The sequence below is a fragment of the Sceloporus occidentalis genome, unplaced genomic scaffold (genome assembly GCF_023333645.1).
Source record: "Sceloporus occidentalis isolate IW3139 unplaced genomic scaffold, rSceOcc1.0.p SCAF_259, whole genome shotgun sequence".
NCBI classification, from domain to species: Eukaryota; Metazoa; Chordata; class Lepidosauria; order Squamata; family Phrynosomatidae; genus Sceloporus; species Sceloporus occidentalis.
In genome coordinates this window covers 403542-420639 of record NW_028317239.1, presented here as the reverse complement: position 1 = coordinate 420639, position 17098 = coordinate 403542, and the positions used below count along the sequence as shown (strand labels likewise).

At 43.7% G+C, this 17098-nt stretch overlaps 1 protein-coding gene across 1 annotated transcript in view; it reads left to right on the top strand.

The window, feature by feature from the left end:
• The window catches only part of LOC149275893 (zinc metalloproteinase-disintegrin-like berythractivase), a 52130-nt gene that overhangs the window by 11512 nt on the left and 23520 nt on the right, over positions 1-17098 (top strand). Inside the window, exons 5-10 of the mRNA XM_089504201.1 lie at positions 10337-10419; positions 11174-11250; positions 11491-11569; positions 11796-11872; positions 12479-12662; positions 13111-13173. Coding sequence (XP_089360327.1) covers positions 10337-10419; positions 11174-11250; positions 11491-11569; positions 11796-11872; positions 12479-12662; positions 13111-13173 — 563 coding nt within the window. The remainder of the gene's footprint in view (positions 1-10336; positions 10420-11173; positions 11251-11490; positions 11570-11795; positions 11873-12478; positions 12663-13110; positions 13174-17098) is intronic.

The following is a 17098-nucleotide window of genomic DNA, read 5'->3' as shown; positions in this document are numbered from 1 at the left end:
CAGCAGCATGCAAGGTACCAAGCAGAGCCAAATTAGCAGCAAGACTCAGAGGGGTCCCAAACCAAAGCGATCTCATTCCTTTGTAGGGAAAACCACCACCACCACCACCCCCGCCTCTACCACCACTAGTGCTGCGCCTACTGTTCCCACTGGTACCGCCACGCCATGTCCTCCTAGTACCTCTAGCAAGCCACCAAGTCCTTACAAAATTTTTGTAAAGACAGTTAGAGAGAGGGCTACACATAGTGGAACTCCACCTAGCGAGGTAGCAGAGGAGCCTGAGACTGAGAGGCCAAGTGCAGAGTCTATTCTTCCTGCTCGCACTACTACTAGTCACGAGTCTCACGACGATATCAGTCTTAGCTCCAGCCTAGCAGGAATTCCATTCGATCTGGCTAATGAAGAGCTAGACTATGAGCCAGAGGAAGTAGAGGAGATGAGTGGTCAGGAATCAGATTCCTCAGGGAGCAGTGTCCAAATGACTAGTGCACAATTTTCCCCTGAGCCTCCACCTTCTCCGCTACGATCATCACCATCACCACCACCAGCAGCAGCAGCAAAACCTAGCAAATCTAAAGCAATTAGCAGTCCCACTATGGCCAGTACTGTTACCACCAGTCCCACCACCACTAGTTCTGCCTCTGTTCATCCACCCCGAGCAGTAAGAGCAGCACCCAAGGCACACTCCAAGGCTATGCGCGCCCCAATTTGGGAGCACTTTGAAAATGTTGAAGAAGGGCGCTATGGAAAGTGCAAACATTGTGGGAAGCTAATAAGCAGAGGGAAAGTGTCTGGCCATTTTACCAGTGCTAGCATGAAGCATCACCTCAGCACTCAACACAACGCTGTGCTATTGGGGAAAGATGCAGAGGTAAAACTTAGTGCAGGCAGCATAGCTGGTGGCCGTGGAAAAACCCCAACAGCTTCTTCTTCTGAGCCAATAGCAGCAGCAGCAGCAGCAGCAGCAACTAGTGCTGGCAGCCAGAGACCAAGGCAGGTTGGAGCACTGCATGCCCAGCCCACCCTGGAAGAATTTGGGGCATTCCACTCCAAGAGAACGATGCCCAAACAGCAGGCCAATAAAGTAACGCGACTTATTGGTCAGTTCATTGCTGTTGGAGGGGCATCCTTCTCCATGATTGAAGGGGAGCCTTTCAAACAATTGATGGCGGCTGTGGCTCCACAATACACAGTTCCGTCACGTTCCACTTTCAGCAGGAACATTGTCCCCTCGCTGTATCGGTCCTGTGTTGCAGCAGTGAAAGAGGAGCTTTCCAAGGCTGCTGGTCAGTGTGTTCATTTCACTACAGATTTGTGGAGTGCACCTAGCGCCCAGCATGCCTTTCTTTCTTTGACAGCACACTGGTGGCAGCCCGGTGTGTCTAAGGAAGTTGCTGCAGCAGGCTACCGATCATTCCTTCTCCATGCAGAAGTGATGGATGAAAAGCACACTTCCCAAAATATTCTGCATGCGATTAGGAAAATGTTTAGCCTTTGGGTGGGAGCAGAGGCGGGCACCAATGTTGAAGTTGGTTTTGTGGTAACTGACGGAGGTGCCAATATGGTGAAAGCGCTGCGAGATGGTCATATTGTTGGTGTGCGCTGTGCAGCCCACATCATCCATCTTGTAGTGAAGGCAGCAATGTCAGAAGGAACTAATGTGGCAGCAGTAGTTCTGTCCCGCTGCAGAAAGATCGCTGGGCACTTTCACCATGGTGTTAAGGCTAGCCAACTTTTGAGGGAAGAGCAAGAGAGGTCAGGTCTTCCCGTACACTGCCTACGTCAGGATGTCAGTACACGGTGGAACTCCACGTTAGACATGCTAGAGAGGATTTTGGAGCAGCAGAGGGCAATCCATAATCTTGCCTCAGAGCACAATATTGGGATTACCTCTCCATTGAATAGGGAGGATTGGACAGTGATCGCCCAGCTAGTGGCAGTCCTTAAACCATTCAGGGATGCCACAGAAAATTTAAGCTCAAACACTGCCAGTCTGGCCCAGGTAATCCCAGTGTTCTCCCATCTAGGCAGCAAGATGGATGTGTTCCTTGGAAACCGTGAGGCTGTTCAAGGTGGCACTCTACATCCTGACGTAGCAGCCATAGTCAGGAAGCTGAAGGATCTGCTAAAAGTACACCTTCGCAAGCGAATGGAAGAGAGTCCCGAAATGATGCTAGCGTGCCTTTGTGATCCAAGAATTAAGGGAAAGCTAGCTTTGAAATTCAATGTTCTCAGTAGCTACCGGGAGCAATTGGTCAACAAGGTGTGTGACTGGCAGCGTAAAATGGGAATGCTGTCCGAGGAGGGTGAGGTGCAGGAGGAGGAAGAGATGATGTGGTCTGCTACCCCTAGCAGCAGCATCAGCAGCAGTGCCACAAGCAGCACAACACAGCTGAGTGGAGCAGCTGCGTTTTGGGAAGAGGCACTTGGCAGTATAGTTGGACCATCTGACAGAGCTAGCAGCAGAAAGGAGAGTAGTGCTGCTGAAATGGTCAAACTTTACCTCTGTGAAGTTCCTTCTGCTCCTAATGTTGATCCTCTTAGCTACTGGGATGAAAAGAAGAGTGTGTGGCCTGCACTCTCATGGGTTGCGCAGCAGCTTCTATCATGTCCGCCAACCACTGTTCAAAGTGAGCGCGTGTTTTCTATGACTGGAAACATACTGAGTCCACAGCGCTCACGCATGGCACCTCATCTGATGGAGCAGATTGCCTTTCTTAAATTCAATCTGCCCAAATTGGGTTACCCAGCTCTTAGCTTGGAAAGTTAAATTTTTTCTCTCTAATGTTTAAGGTAGTTTCTCCCCCTGGTTGCACTTGCTGCGGTGTGGCAATGCCTGCTACCTCCGCTGGTGTAGCCAATTTACGCTAGGGCCTAGTGTCTGAGCTCTGTAAGTCCGCTCCCAAACGCCTAGGACTGACAGTCTTTGGATGCTTTGCCCTGGGATGAAACAGGTGAGTGGGTCGTCAATTGCCCACTCATTCACCTTTTTCCGTTTCCAACGCTGCTGCTGGTGGTGGTGCCAGTATCTTTTGCCAGTTCGCTTCCTGGCTGAAATCATGCCTCAGATGTCCCTAATGGAAAGGGTAGTTTCTCCCCCCTGGTGTGGCAACGCCTGCTACCTCCGCCGGTGTAGCCAGCTTACGCTAGGGCCTTGTGTCTGAGTTCTGTAGGTCTGCTCCCAAACGCCAAGGACTGACAGTGCTTGGATGCTTTGCCCTGGGGTGAAACAGGTGAGCGGGTCGTCAATTGCCCACTCATTCGCCTTTTCCAATGCTGCTGCTGCTGGTGGTGGTGCCAGTGTCTCTTCTCTGCCAGTTCGCTTCCTGGCTAGTGTCATGCCTCAAATGTCCCTTATGGTAAGGGCAGTTTCTCCCCCCTGGTTGCACTTGCTGCGGTGTGGCAACGCCTGCTACCTCCGCCAATGTAGCCAGCTTACGCTAGGGCCTTGTGTCTGAGCTCTGGAAGTCCGCTCCCAAACGCCAAGGACTGACAGTGTTTGGATGCTTTGCTCTGGGGTGAAACAGGTGAGTGGGTCGCCAATTGCCCACTCATTCGCCTTTCCCAATTCTGCTGCTGCTGCTGCTGGTGGTGGTGCCAGTGTCTCTTCGATGCCAGTTCGCTTCCTGGCTAGTGTCATGAATCAAATGTCCCTAATGGTAAGGGCAGTTTCTCCCCCCTGGCTGCCTCTGTCTGCGGTGTGGCAACGCCTGCTACCTCCGCCGGAGTGGCCAGCTTACGCTAGGGCCTAGTGTCTGAGCTCTGGAAGTCTGCTGCCAAACGTCTAAGACTGACAGTGTTTGGGTGCTTTGCCCTGGGGTGAAACAGGTGAGTGGGTCGCCAATTGCCCACTCATTCGCCTTTCCCATTTTTCAATGCTGCTGCTGGTGGTGGTGGTGGTGCCAGCATCTCTTCTCTGCCAGTTCGCTTCCTGGCTAGAGTCATGCCCAAAATGTCCCTAGTGGTAAGGGCAGTTTCTCCCCTCTGGCTGCGTCTGTTTGCGGTGTGGCAACGCCTGCTACCTCCGCCGGAGTGGCCAGCTTACGCTAGGGCCTTGTGTCTGAGCTCTGGAAGTCTGCTGCCAAACGTCTAAGACTGACAGTGTTTGGGTGCTTTGCCCTGGGGTGAAACAGGTGAGTGGGTCGCCAATTGCCCACTCATTCGCCTTTCCCAATTCTGCTGCTGCTGCTGCTGGTGGTGGTGCCAGTGTCTCTTCGATGCCAGTTCGCTTCCTGGCTAGTGTCATGAATCAAATGTCCCTAATGGTAAGGGCAGTTTCTCCCCCCTGGCTGCCTCTGTCTGCGGTGTGGCAACGCCTGCTACCTCCGCCGGAGTGGCCAGCTTACGCTAGGGCCTTGTGTCTGAGCTCTGGAAGTCTGCTGCCAAACGTCTAAGACTGACAGTGTTTGGGTGCTTTGCCCTGGGGTGAAACAGGTGAGCGGGTCGCCAATTGCCCACTCATTTGCCTTTCCCATTTCCTTTTCCATTTCATTATTTTCCTTCTGATACACAACCAACCAAACATAACACACACAATAACACATATAACACATATAACACACAGTGACATCACACATAACACACATACACACACACTTACAATGCACAAAACACAAGGACCTTTTCCTTGTTATTTGCCCTGGCCTTCACTCACTAATAGCATTACATTAACACTATAACTCACACTTCACCCTATAACATTTTTCCATCCACATACCTGCCAACAGACCCAACTTTTTCAGGGACAGTCCTGCTTTTTTCCAGTCCTGTCCCATCTAATTTAGCTAAACTAGGTATGCAAAATGCAAATACACATAGGTAGTTATAGCTCGGTAGGTAACGCTACTATAAACATTTAATAAATATAATCAAGTACTAAATAATAAATCTAACTTTAAAATACATTTAAATAAACCCCTATTTTTTTAAAAAAAAAAACATTAAAATTAAATTATTATTATTTAGACATAATCCATCTTTAACCAAACCAGTGCACTGCTACTAATCTTAAACATAACCGTACATTAACCCTAAGCTATTTTTTAGTTCTTGTCCAACATTTTTCCATCAGCATACCTGCCAACACACCCAAGATTTTGGTGGACAGTCCTGCTATTTTCCAGTCCTGTCCAATAAGTAAGTTGGGTTGTTGCAAAGTATGCCATTGTAAATAGGTAGCAAATGTTAGGCATGTAAAGTGGTCCAAAATCAATTTAAAAATGTAAAATATTCCCTATTCTTTTATTAAACATCTATGGACAGTACACCTCGGTATGTGTGTGCAACTCTATTGGTCGTTTCGGCAGGGGGCTCGCCTGCCATCAACGAATGAAGTGCATTCTGCAGTTCTGCAATTCACTCGTTGATGCCAGACCAGCCCCCTGCCGAAACGACCAATAGAGCTGCACACACGTACCTTCACGGCAGCTGCTGCTGCTGTGATGTGTTATTAACCCCGTATTAACCCCTGCTAGGCAACCAGGAGGAAAACGAAGATTAAACGAGCACGAAGAATGTCCGCGAATATTCGCCCGAAGAGAAGACAGGAACGGGCGAATATTCGCGGAATACGAAGATTTTTTTTTCCCCGAAGACGAGCACGAAGACGAACACGAAGAGCCCCCTGGTGCCCAAGTCTAGTTTTTACACCCCAATTTTTTTTTAAAAAGGTGCGTCTTATACATGGGGAAATACGGTATTTTGGTCACAAGCAGCGAAGCAGATTCCCCTTGGCCAGTGAGTGATGAGGATAACTGTAAGCAGCACCAGATAGGGCTTGGGGCGGCAGGCCCAGCGGGGGGCTTATGGCAACTGTTGGGCCAGGACTCTTGGAGGTTGGTGGTAGAACCGCCTGTTGGGCATGGCTCAGTAGCTGGCAGGTTGTTTTATGGTTGGTTATATAAGTGTATGTCTTCATTGCTGGCACAGGATTAATAAAGCTGTGTGCAACACCCTTAACCCATATATCGGAGTCATGTCATTATTATGGGAATGGGTTAAGGGGTTGGGTCTAGGATCATACTATGTTAGCCAGTAGAACAGACAGGTCTGAAGAAGCTAGCTTTAACTATCCTCTCCACCATTAAATGTATCAGTGAATGATAATTCCACGTTAGTGATTCTTTATAACAAAAGTACCCTATATGACAAAAAGTATGTGGACGCCTGACCATCACACTTATATAAGCTTGTTGGACATCCTATTCCAACACCATGGGCATTATTATGGAGTCGCCCTCGCTTTATAGCTATAACATCCTCCACTCTACTGGGAAGACAGGGTTTCTGTGGGAATTTGTGCCCATTCAGCCAAAAGAACATTAGTGAGGTCAGGCACTTATATTGGCCAAGGTCAAGCACTGATGTTGGCCGAGAAGTCCTGGCTCACAGAAGAGCCAAAACCAATGTGCACAAATGTTATGAAATCCAGACAGCTTACTTCTCAGGACCAAAGCACCCCCGGTACAGCAGCATCACTACATTATGATATCACCGCTGTGTTATTGCCAGATTGTTCCCTAAAGGTGCTCTGCGTATGATAGACTGGGGTTGTGTCAATGTAGCACAATATGAGAGTTGAACCCACTAAAGTTACCGTGAATATAACATAAAATTAATGACCAAATAAGTCAGCAGAAAAAAAATGTGAAGACTACAGGAGCCGAATATATAAACTACATGTTTCTATTGATTTGGATTTGCACCTGAGTCCAATTTGTTTTTCTCTATGTAATAGGAGAGTTAGTGGTGGTTATTCCCTTGTTTGTCAACATATGGCTTGTATGCAGCAAAACTCATTATTTTTATGTGATTTTTATTTGTTTTCAGAATGTGCTCAGAAGAATTTACTCACAGGCTCCAAAATGCATAACGAAGAGCAGACCCCAGTAAGCTTCTTCTGCAAGAAGGGCTTAGCCGTCCCCGCATAACGCAAAAGCTAAATCAATGAGATTTCCTCCATTAACTATGCATGATACAGGGCCAGCCAGCTGTTCTTTCAGATAAAACTCACTGGGATTCACACTTAAATCATCCAAAAAAAAACCAAACTACTTCCTCTTTCGTTGCAATGTTGTGTAACGGATTACTTCCCCTGAAGATCTATGTATTAAATTGCAGTAACTATTCTTGCAGTAAGATTACACTTATGATGGTGCCCTCGGTGCTGCTCCTTGTAGGGCTACTAAGCTGCCAAACTTTAGGTGAGTACTACTACCCGTCAAGCAAATCCAATGTTTAGTGGAAAGCATTTAAAAAAAAAAAGGAATGTAAGTGAGCCGTTCACAAAAATCTAATTAATCAAAAGTTGGAGTTTTTTTAATACAAAAAATACAAAACTAAGCAATTTATCCCTGCTTGAACATAGGTGACTCAGTCTGAAGTATCTTTAAGTACTGTCATGTTAGCGTTTCATATACCTAAATAAACATGTTGAATGGTCTTTGAAAGGCTAATACTTGGAAGGATTAAGGCTTCGACTTAATGCTGTAAACATTGCATACTTTCTGCATGTGGATTATTTTAGATGGCAACATTACTCTGAGTTAATTTGTTATTCTAATAGCACAATATACTAATCTTATGAATAACCGCTCTGAACACTGTTAAGGCGATATGTTCCCTTTTAAGGAGGATGATGATGAAAAAAGTGAACTAGACAGGGCCAAAGAAAAATTGCTTAATGTACCTTAATGTGTCAAAATGTGCCCAAACGTCAATCAATTGTTTTGTAATTTTGCACAACCTACATTTTTAGCTATTCAAGCCAACCTAGAGGTTTCATAGATTTGGACAGATTATGGCACTTTAAGCCTATTGTACATTCAGCCCCTCACTTTAAACATCTTTTTATAAAAATTGTTAAATGTGAATAACTTTTGATATGTTTTACCAAAAGTCTTTAAATTGTCAGGAAATGTTGGAAGAGATGGATTCTTGTTTTGTGGAAAATTTGGAGCAAGTCAATAGTTTAATTAATTTTTGTATGTTAAGCCACAATAAGCTCCCCAAATCCATGTAAGGTCTAGCTTAGGTTTGGGAAGGTTGTGTAAAATTTTGAAGCAATTAATTGACATTTGGGCAAATTTTTGACACATTAAGCTACATTAAGCTATTTTCAATGTTTTAGGATGTCCCTGGGTTACGTGCTTTTTTTTTATGTGTTCTTGATTAAAAGAGCCACAAGGCCACTGATGTGAATGCTTTTCTTTGTTGCTGTTCTAGACTGCCCTAAAAGACTAATATGTGTACATTTCCTTTTGGAAGCTGTGCTGTCATTTTTGCTGCGTGTCCAGATTCCAGGGAGAATCCTATATACCCCATCAGCCCTTTGCCCCCCCAGAAACTCACATACGCACTGGCATACTTTTTTACACACACTCTCACATTTGCAGACTTACACTCTCTCGCCAACACACATGCACACTCATTAACCCATACCTAAATCCTATACACTCATGTTAACACACACATTTATATTTATACATTCATGCTAACAGACACTTACACATAAAAGCACATACACACTTACTCATACACATTCATGCTCACACATACACACATCCATGCTCACACACCAACTTTTGCACATCCATGCTTACACGCAAACACTTACACATAGACATCTATGCTCACACATTTTTCCTCACACATTCATGCTTACACACACTTAAACATACATGCTCACACACTTACAAATCCATGCCCACACACATATGCAATCAAGCATCTATTCTCACACACACATACATGTCAATGCTCACACATTTACACATACACATCCATGCTCACACATTTACACATACACATTAATGCTCGTGTTGAGTGACTCAGCTACATTCCTGCCTTGTTGGTCTGGTCCTAAATTGTTCACAAAGGGGTGATCTGACCGCCACTGCCCATGTCCAGGGTCTGAGCTCCACAGAAACTCAGAAATAGCTCTAAATACATTACCAATGCTAACATAAAACCATTTCGAAAAAAAGAAATTGTCCTATAGACATTATTTACTTTTAATTTACTATTAATGAAAAGTTTTATTTTGGATGACAGGTTCACTTTTAATAGCATTTAGCATTTAAGTGGGCATTTAAAAGCATGAGTTGCATTCTCTTTCAATACAGTAGTTGTTGCTGCTTCTGCTCATAAAAGGTCCAGACTGTGACAGGTTTGCATTCTAAACCCACAATCACAAAGGCTAAATACACTAAACTCTGCACTACTAGTGTGGCTGGCCCTTCCCTACAGTGGCACTTTTACCTCTTGTGTAAAATACCCCAACTCCTTCTAGAGTGTAAGCTCTTTTGAGCAGGGCCCCACTTACCTATTGTTTTTGTAAGTTGAATTGTTATGTTATTTACTACTTGTTATGTCATGTCTACCTATTTACAGCGCAGCGGAATATGATGGCGCTATATAAAACAATAATCACTCTTCATTGAAAGTTTATCCCAGTTTATTCCATTCGTTTGAGCAGGGCCCTCCTCACCTGTTGTCTCTGTTAGTCAATTTGTTATGTTACATACTACATGTTATGTCCAGTCTACCCATTGTACAGCGCTACGGAATTTGATGGCGCTATATAAAACAATAAATAATAATAATGATAATAATAATAATAATTATACAACCCATGGAAGTCAGTAAGACTCATTGGTGCCTAAGGATGTGCAAAGCCAGAACTGTCTCTACATGTTGCATAGTTAATGTAGCAACACAAGTCACAGTTTAGTAAATCAAGCCATCAGCTCTTATTATAATCACTCTACGCAGGAAAGAAGAGGCAACGATGGCTTACGGGAAATCTGAACTATGCTCTTCAATGTGGTTTTTAATTCCTGAACTGTTCCCTCCATTTCAAGTGAAAGGTTGCACTGTGTATCTAGTTGTACTGTCTTAAGAAGGACAGGGTTTCAGAAACCCTGTTGTAACCTTATTTGGTTTAAATGTTTTAGGAAGGACAGTGAGTTAAGAAACATCATGTTCCAAAGAAAAAAAACGAAACATTAACCAATACTATTTCCGATATGTGGTCAAAGAATCAGGTTGCTCCACCACTGATCACAACAGTTCCTGTAGAGATGGAGATGATGTGGACCATGGATGTTGTCATGACCGCCCACTTTTGCCAGCAAAATATCAGTTTATCAGAGTTATTAGTGAATATAATATATCACCTCTGAGTGTGTCTTTCCTGTTAGGACACCGGGGGTGGTCACACATTGCTTTTAGTCATATCCTCAGTGCTGATTTTAGGTTGATTGCATATTTGGTCATTTGCCTTTTCAGTTGGGTGCACTTTTTTTTAGCCTGCTAAGGATATATTTTTGTCTTTCAGCATTTCACCAGCCACTAGCAGGGCAAAAATATGAGGTGATTTTTCCACGGAAAATTCATGCACAGCACAAGAGAGACGTACAGGTAATCCGGCGGTCCTTAATCAACAAAGTCTCTAAATTCTAAGTTATTGCCTTATCATACCGTATACACACATCCTTGATCAACATTTGGTTTTCATGAAACACTCTGTAAAGCTGCGTGGCCCCAAGGGCTTATGACGCCATAGTCTTGACACTGATAGATGGCGGTAGGGTTCAGTCCTTAACAAGGACTCTAGGCAGATTGACGGCGTGGGTCTCAACAAACAAGCTGTATTTTCCTAGGGAAATACTCCATACGTGGACACCAGGCATATGGATGTTATTGTTGCTTTTGGGGCATTTAGTCCAGTTTGAGTCCATTGCTTGACTTGACCACCATGATTGGCATTTCAGGAAAAGGTCATCTAAGAGGAATACACAGGTAATATTTTTAAAGCATGTGACTGCAGAAGCATATTATTACACAAATATCTGGTTGACTTTTCCAAGTTGCTTTTTGGGCAGAACATGTTGAGTTTGATGGAATTGTGCCTTTATTTATTCTTAGAAATTAAATTAATCAACTGTATTATAAATATCAGACTGTGCGACTACAAACGGTTCATGAAAGGTCAACCAAAGGAGTGGAATGTTTGTCTTGGACTTATATTGGATAGTTCCTTTGAATGGAGTCGGACCTACGGCCCTATATAAGTGCACAGCACTGGCCAGATTAATTTAATAATCTAATTTACATTCCCAAAGACTGATTCAAAACCCTTCTGCTTGTATTTATTTCTCTTCATTCTCCACAGAGTGAGCATCCAGACCTGGTACAGTATGGGCTAGAACTGGAGGGAATACCTTTGATTCTACACCTTGAAAAGAATGAGTAAGTGTTTGTATGTATATATATATATATATATATATATATATATATATATATATATGTGCATTTTCTGCTTCTGAGACATAGTGGCTTATTCACAGTATACATTATGACGAGCCAACCCCATAGAGCTACTGCTGCAGGGGCTTGGATGGCCCTTAACTTGAGCCTTTTTAAAGTGAAAGAGGTAAAACCAATAAGTGAATACATATGCATGACATCAAACATTTTCTTTTCCTATAGAGACTTGATATCTGAGAATTACACTGAGACTCACTACTCACCAGATGGGACGCCAACAACAAGCACCCCAACAATCCAGGTATCAATATGGTCACAGGCTATGCCTTTGGGGATGTCATGACAATGTCCTAGCACCACAGTTATACCCATTAAGTGGAATTTATACTGACCCCATTTAATTGTGTATATTTTGCTTCTACAGTAGCATTACCAAAAAATGGTAAAATAGTTTGTCATGATTATTAAAATAAAGAGTTTAACATTTATAACGATATATCAGAGAATTTGTGTGTTCTCTCTTGCAGGATCACTGCTATTACCAGGGGCATGTGGCAAATGATACTGATTCCTGGGCCAGTATTAGTACATGCAGAGGGATAAGGTAAGATGAAGGAGGCTATAATTAAGTGCCATTCTGTCTTATTTATAGCTGAATAAATGGTATGGTATCCTTGGGCTAGATATGTGGTTCTCTGGATTTTTTCTTTGTTTCCAAAGATGTTGAACACTTTCTAGATTTAATTAATATTGCATTTTGTTCGGAAAATATTTTTAGGTTAATATTTGATAATATAGCAAGTGAATGCTGTTATTGGAATGACTACATTATTCCATCCACCATTTCCCTTTTGGAACTTTACACAGCATTCTAATTCTAATGGACCTAAAGATAGCCAGGAGGGGCAAACATTCTGTAGATTATTGTAAAAGGTTGTTAATCAATATACTTTTGACATTTATTGAAAAAAATAATATTGGAAAAGATGATAATATCCTCAATAATTATCATTTTTGTTAGCAGTTTGTGTTAGGTAGAATACAATATGCCATACATGCAGCTCTTTGCTATAAGGTGAAGGTTATAAATACATTTATGTTTAATAACACATTTGTTGTTTGTCTAGGGCTAGGGCTGGCCCTGTAATTTTTGTGGGAACATGGAGCTTGTTTATTAGGGGTACAGTATGCCTATTTCTGTTTGTATTAGAGGGATGATCGTTACACGAGGCCGCAGATTCTTGATTGAGCCCCTAAAGCTGACGGACAGCGAGGCGCATGCAGTGTACCCGTACAAGGCCCGGCAAGACGTCCCAATGACATGCGGCGTGACCAATGAAACGTATACCGAGGACTCCTACAGCATGGTATCTCTGTCCAGCAGCAATGCTGAGGTGAGATAAACCATTGGCTTTCCTCACTTGGTAAATCTGCTCTACAAGAAAAAGCAGAAACAGATATGGAGGGCCCCGCTTAAAACAGGGGATGTTCCCAATGTTAAATGGCAAACCAGACCATGCAATGAATTCTTACTTAATGTATTTTGTCATTTCTTTTTCTCTTGCAATAATTTTTTTTTTTATTTACCCTTTTACTTTCCTTGTAGATCTAATTTCCTTATTTCCCCCCACTTCCTCCCTTTTCAGTTCCATTGTAAAGTCTTTTTATTTTCTTCCTCCATTCCTTTTCTTCCATTCCATTTCATCTGATGTACGAGTAATTTAAATGTATCGCTATGAGTGCTTAGATATTACGGTAGTAATGGAGGCCTTTTAAGTGTGCTGTATTATAATGTACCCACTCTCTATCCTATATCTCAATGTTCTTGTTTTGTTTTATTAGAAACAAGCATTTCTGACCGCAAAGAAATACGTTGAACTCTATATAGTGGCAGATGATTCCATGGTGAGTGTTGGGGTAGATTAATGTACACTATATATATATATACGATGTCAGGTCTGAAGAGAGGATAACTCTCGAAAGCTTGTCTTTTAAATATTATGTTAGTCCAATAAAAAAAAGTATCACCGCATACTCTGCAATACTCTGGGTTTTTTTTACATCGTGTCTACCGGACTAATATATATATACAGTTCTGTGAAAAAGTAATTGCCCTCTTCCTGATCTCTTATATTTTGTTTATTTATGACATTTAAATGCTTCAGATTAACTAATTTTAATATTAGACAAAGATAGCCCAAAGTAAATGAAGATTTCATTTAATTTCACTAGACTCCCAGGCATGATTAATACCAGATTCATTAAACCTAAACATCAATTAAACAGTCTTGCAAAGTGAAGTTGGCTAAAAGGTGTCAAAAAGAACAGCTATGAAAGAAAGTCCTTGCCTTAGTTAAGGTCACAATTCCACAATAGGAAAGAGACAAAAACCACTGCTGACCAAAAAGAACACACAAGCTCACAATGACCCCAAGACTTTTGGGATAATATTCTGTGGACTGATGAGTCAAAGGTGGGACTTTTTGGAAGATATGGGTCCTGTTACATCTGGCGTAAAGCTGATGCAGCGCTCCACGATAAAACCATCATACCAAGAGTCAAACACGTGGTGGTAGTGTGATGGTCTGTGGCTGATTTGTTTCTTAGGACCTGGGCGACTTGCCATAATTGATGGAACCATGAAATCGTCTCTCTACCAAAAAATACAAAGGAAAATGCCCTGCCATCAATTATCAAGTCCACCTCTGGATGGCTCAAAACAAAATGAAGGTTTTGAAGTGGTCTACTCAACCTCCTAACTTGAATCCAATAAGATTCTTTGGCATGAGCTTAAAAAGGCAGTGTATGCTTAAAACCATCCAATGTGGCTGAATTAATACAATTCTGTCAAGAAGAATTCCTTCAAAATTAAAAATACTCATTGCCAGTTACGGCAAATGATTGTAGTTGCTGTTACCAAGGATGGCACAACCAGTTATTAGGTTTAGGGGGCAATTACCTTTTTTACGTGGGTGATAAATAATAAATGAAATGATAATTTTTAAAGCTATTTGTTTTATTTAGTCACGTTGTCTTTGTCTTACCACTGTGTAGCTGTTAAGTGACCAGTAGACTTGGGCACCAGGGGGCTCTTCGTGTTCGTCTTCGTGCTCGTCTTCGGGGAAAAAAAAATCTTCGTATTCCGCGAATATTCGCCCGTTCCTGTCTTCTCTTCGGGCGAATATTCGCGGACATTCTTCGTGCTCGTTTAATCTTCGTTTTCCTCCTGGTTGCCTAGCAGGGGTTAATACGGGGTTAATAACACATCACAGCAGCAGCAGCTGCCGTGAAGGTACGTGTGTGCAGCTCTATTGGTCGTTTCGGCAGGGGGCTGGTCTGGCATCAACGAGTGAATTGCAGAACTGCAGAATGCACTTCATTCGTTGATGGCAGGCGAGCCCCCTGCCGAAACGACCAATAGAGTTGCACACACATACCGAGGTGTACTGTCCATAGATGTTTAATAAAAGAATAGGGAATATTTTACATTTTTAAATTGATTTTGGACCACTTTACATGCCTAACATTTGCTACCTATTTACAATGGCATACTTTGCAACAACCCAACTTACTTATTGGACAGGACTGGAAAATAGCAGGACTGTCCACCAAAATCTTGGGTGTGTTGGCAGGTATGCTGATGGAAAAATGTTGGACAAGAACTAAAAAATAGCTTAGGGTTAATGTACGGTTATGTTTAAGATTAGTAGCAGTGCACTGGTTTGGTTAAAGATGGATTATGTCTAAATAATAATAATTTAATTTTAATGTTTTTTTAAAAAAAAAAATAGGGGTTTATTTAAATGTATTTTAAAGTTAGATTTATTATTTAGTACTTGATTATATTTATTAAATGTTTATAGTAGCGTTACCTACCGAGCTATAACTACCTATGTGTATTTGCATTTTGCATACCTAGTTTAGCTAAATTAGATGGGACAGGACTGGAAAAAAGCAGGACTGTCCCTGAAAAAGTTGGGTCTGTTGGCAGGTATGTGGATGGAAAAATGTTATAGGGTGAAGTGTGAGTTATAGTGTTAATGTAATGCTATTAGTGAGTGAAGGCCAGGGCAAATAACAAGGAAAAGGTCCTTGTGTTTTGTGCATTGTAAGTGTGTGTGTATGTGTGTTATGTGTGATGTCACTGTGTGTTATATGTGTTATATGTGTTATTGTGTGTGTTATGTTTGGTTGGTTGTGTATCAGAAGGAAAATAATGAAATGGAAAAGGAAATGGGAAAGGCAAATGAGTGGGCAATTGGCGACCCGCTCACCTGTTTCACCCCAGGGCAAAGCACCCAAACACTGTCAGTCTTAGACGTTTGGCAGCAGACTTCCAGAGCTCAGACACAAGGCCCTAGCGTAAGCTGGCCACTCCGGCGGAGGTAGCAGGCGTTGCCACACCGCAAACAGAGGCAGCCAGGGGGGAGAAACTGCCCTTACCATTAGGGACATTTTGGGCATGACTCTAGCCAGGAAGCGAACTGGCAGAGAAGAGATGCTGGCACCACCACCAGCAGCAGCATTGAAAAGGCGAATGAGTGGGCAATTGGCGACCCACTCACCTGTTTCACCCCAGGGCAAAGCACCCAAACACTGTCAGTCTTAGACGTTTGGCAGCAGACTTCCAGAGCTCAGACACAAGGCCCTAGCGTAAGCTGGCCACTCCGGCGGAGGTAGCAGGCGTTGCCACACCGCAGACAGAGGCAGCCAGGGGGGAGAAACTGCCCTTACAATTAGGGACATTTGAGGCATGACACTAGCCAGGAAGCGAACTGGCAGAGAAGAGATGCTGGCACCACCACCAGCAGCAGCATTGAAAAGGCGAATGAGTGGGCAATTGGCGACCCACTCACCTGTTTCACCCCAGGGCAAAGCACCCAAACACTGTCAGTCTTAGACGTTTGGCAGCAGACTTCCAGAGCTCAGACACAAGGCCCTAGCGTAAGCTGGCCACTCCGGCGGAGGTAGCAGGCGTTGCCACACCGCAGACAGAGGCAGCCAGGGGGGAGAAACTGCCCTTACAATTAGGGACATTTGAGGCATGACACTAGCCAGGAAGCGAACTGGCAGAGAAGAGATGCTGGCACCACCACCAGCAGCAGCATTGAAAAGGCGAATGAGTGGGCAATTGGCGACCCACTCACCTGTTTCACCCCAGGGCAAAGCACCCAAACACTGTCAGTCTTAGACGTTTGGCAGCAGACTTCCAGAGCTCAGACACAAGGCCCTAGCGTAAGCTGGCCACTCCGGCGGAGGTAGCAGGCGTTGCCACACCGCAGACAGAGGCAGCCAGGGGGGAGAAACTGCCCTTACAATTAGGGACATTTTGGGCATGACTCTAGCCAGGAAGCGAACTGGCAGAGAAGAGATGCTGGCACCACCACCACCACCACCACCACCAGCAGCATTGAAAAATTGGAAAGGCGAATGAGAGGGCAATTGGCGACCCGCTCACCTGTTTCACCCCAGGGCAAAGCACCCAAACACTGTCAGTCTTAGACGTTTGGCAGCAGACTTCCAGAGCTCAGACACAAGGCCCTAGCGTAAGCTGGCCACTCCGGCGGAGGTAGCAGGCGTTGCCACACCGCAGACAGAGGCAGCCAGGGGGGAGAAACTGCCCTTACAATTAGGGACATTTGAGGCATGACACTAGCCAGGAAGCGAACTGGCAGAGAAGAGATGCTGGCACCACCACCAGTAGCAGCATTGAAAAGGCGAATGAGTGGGCAATTGGCGACCCACTCACCTGTTTCACCCCAGGGCAAAGCACCCAAACACTGTCAGTCTTAGACGTTTGGCAGCAGACTTCCAGAGCTCAGACACAAGG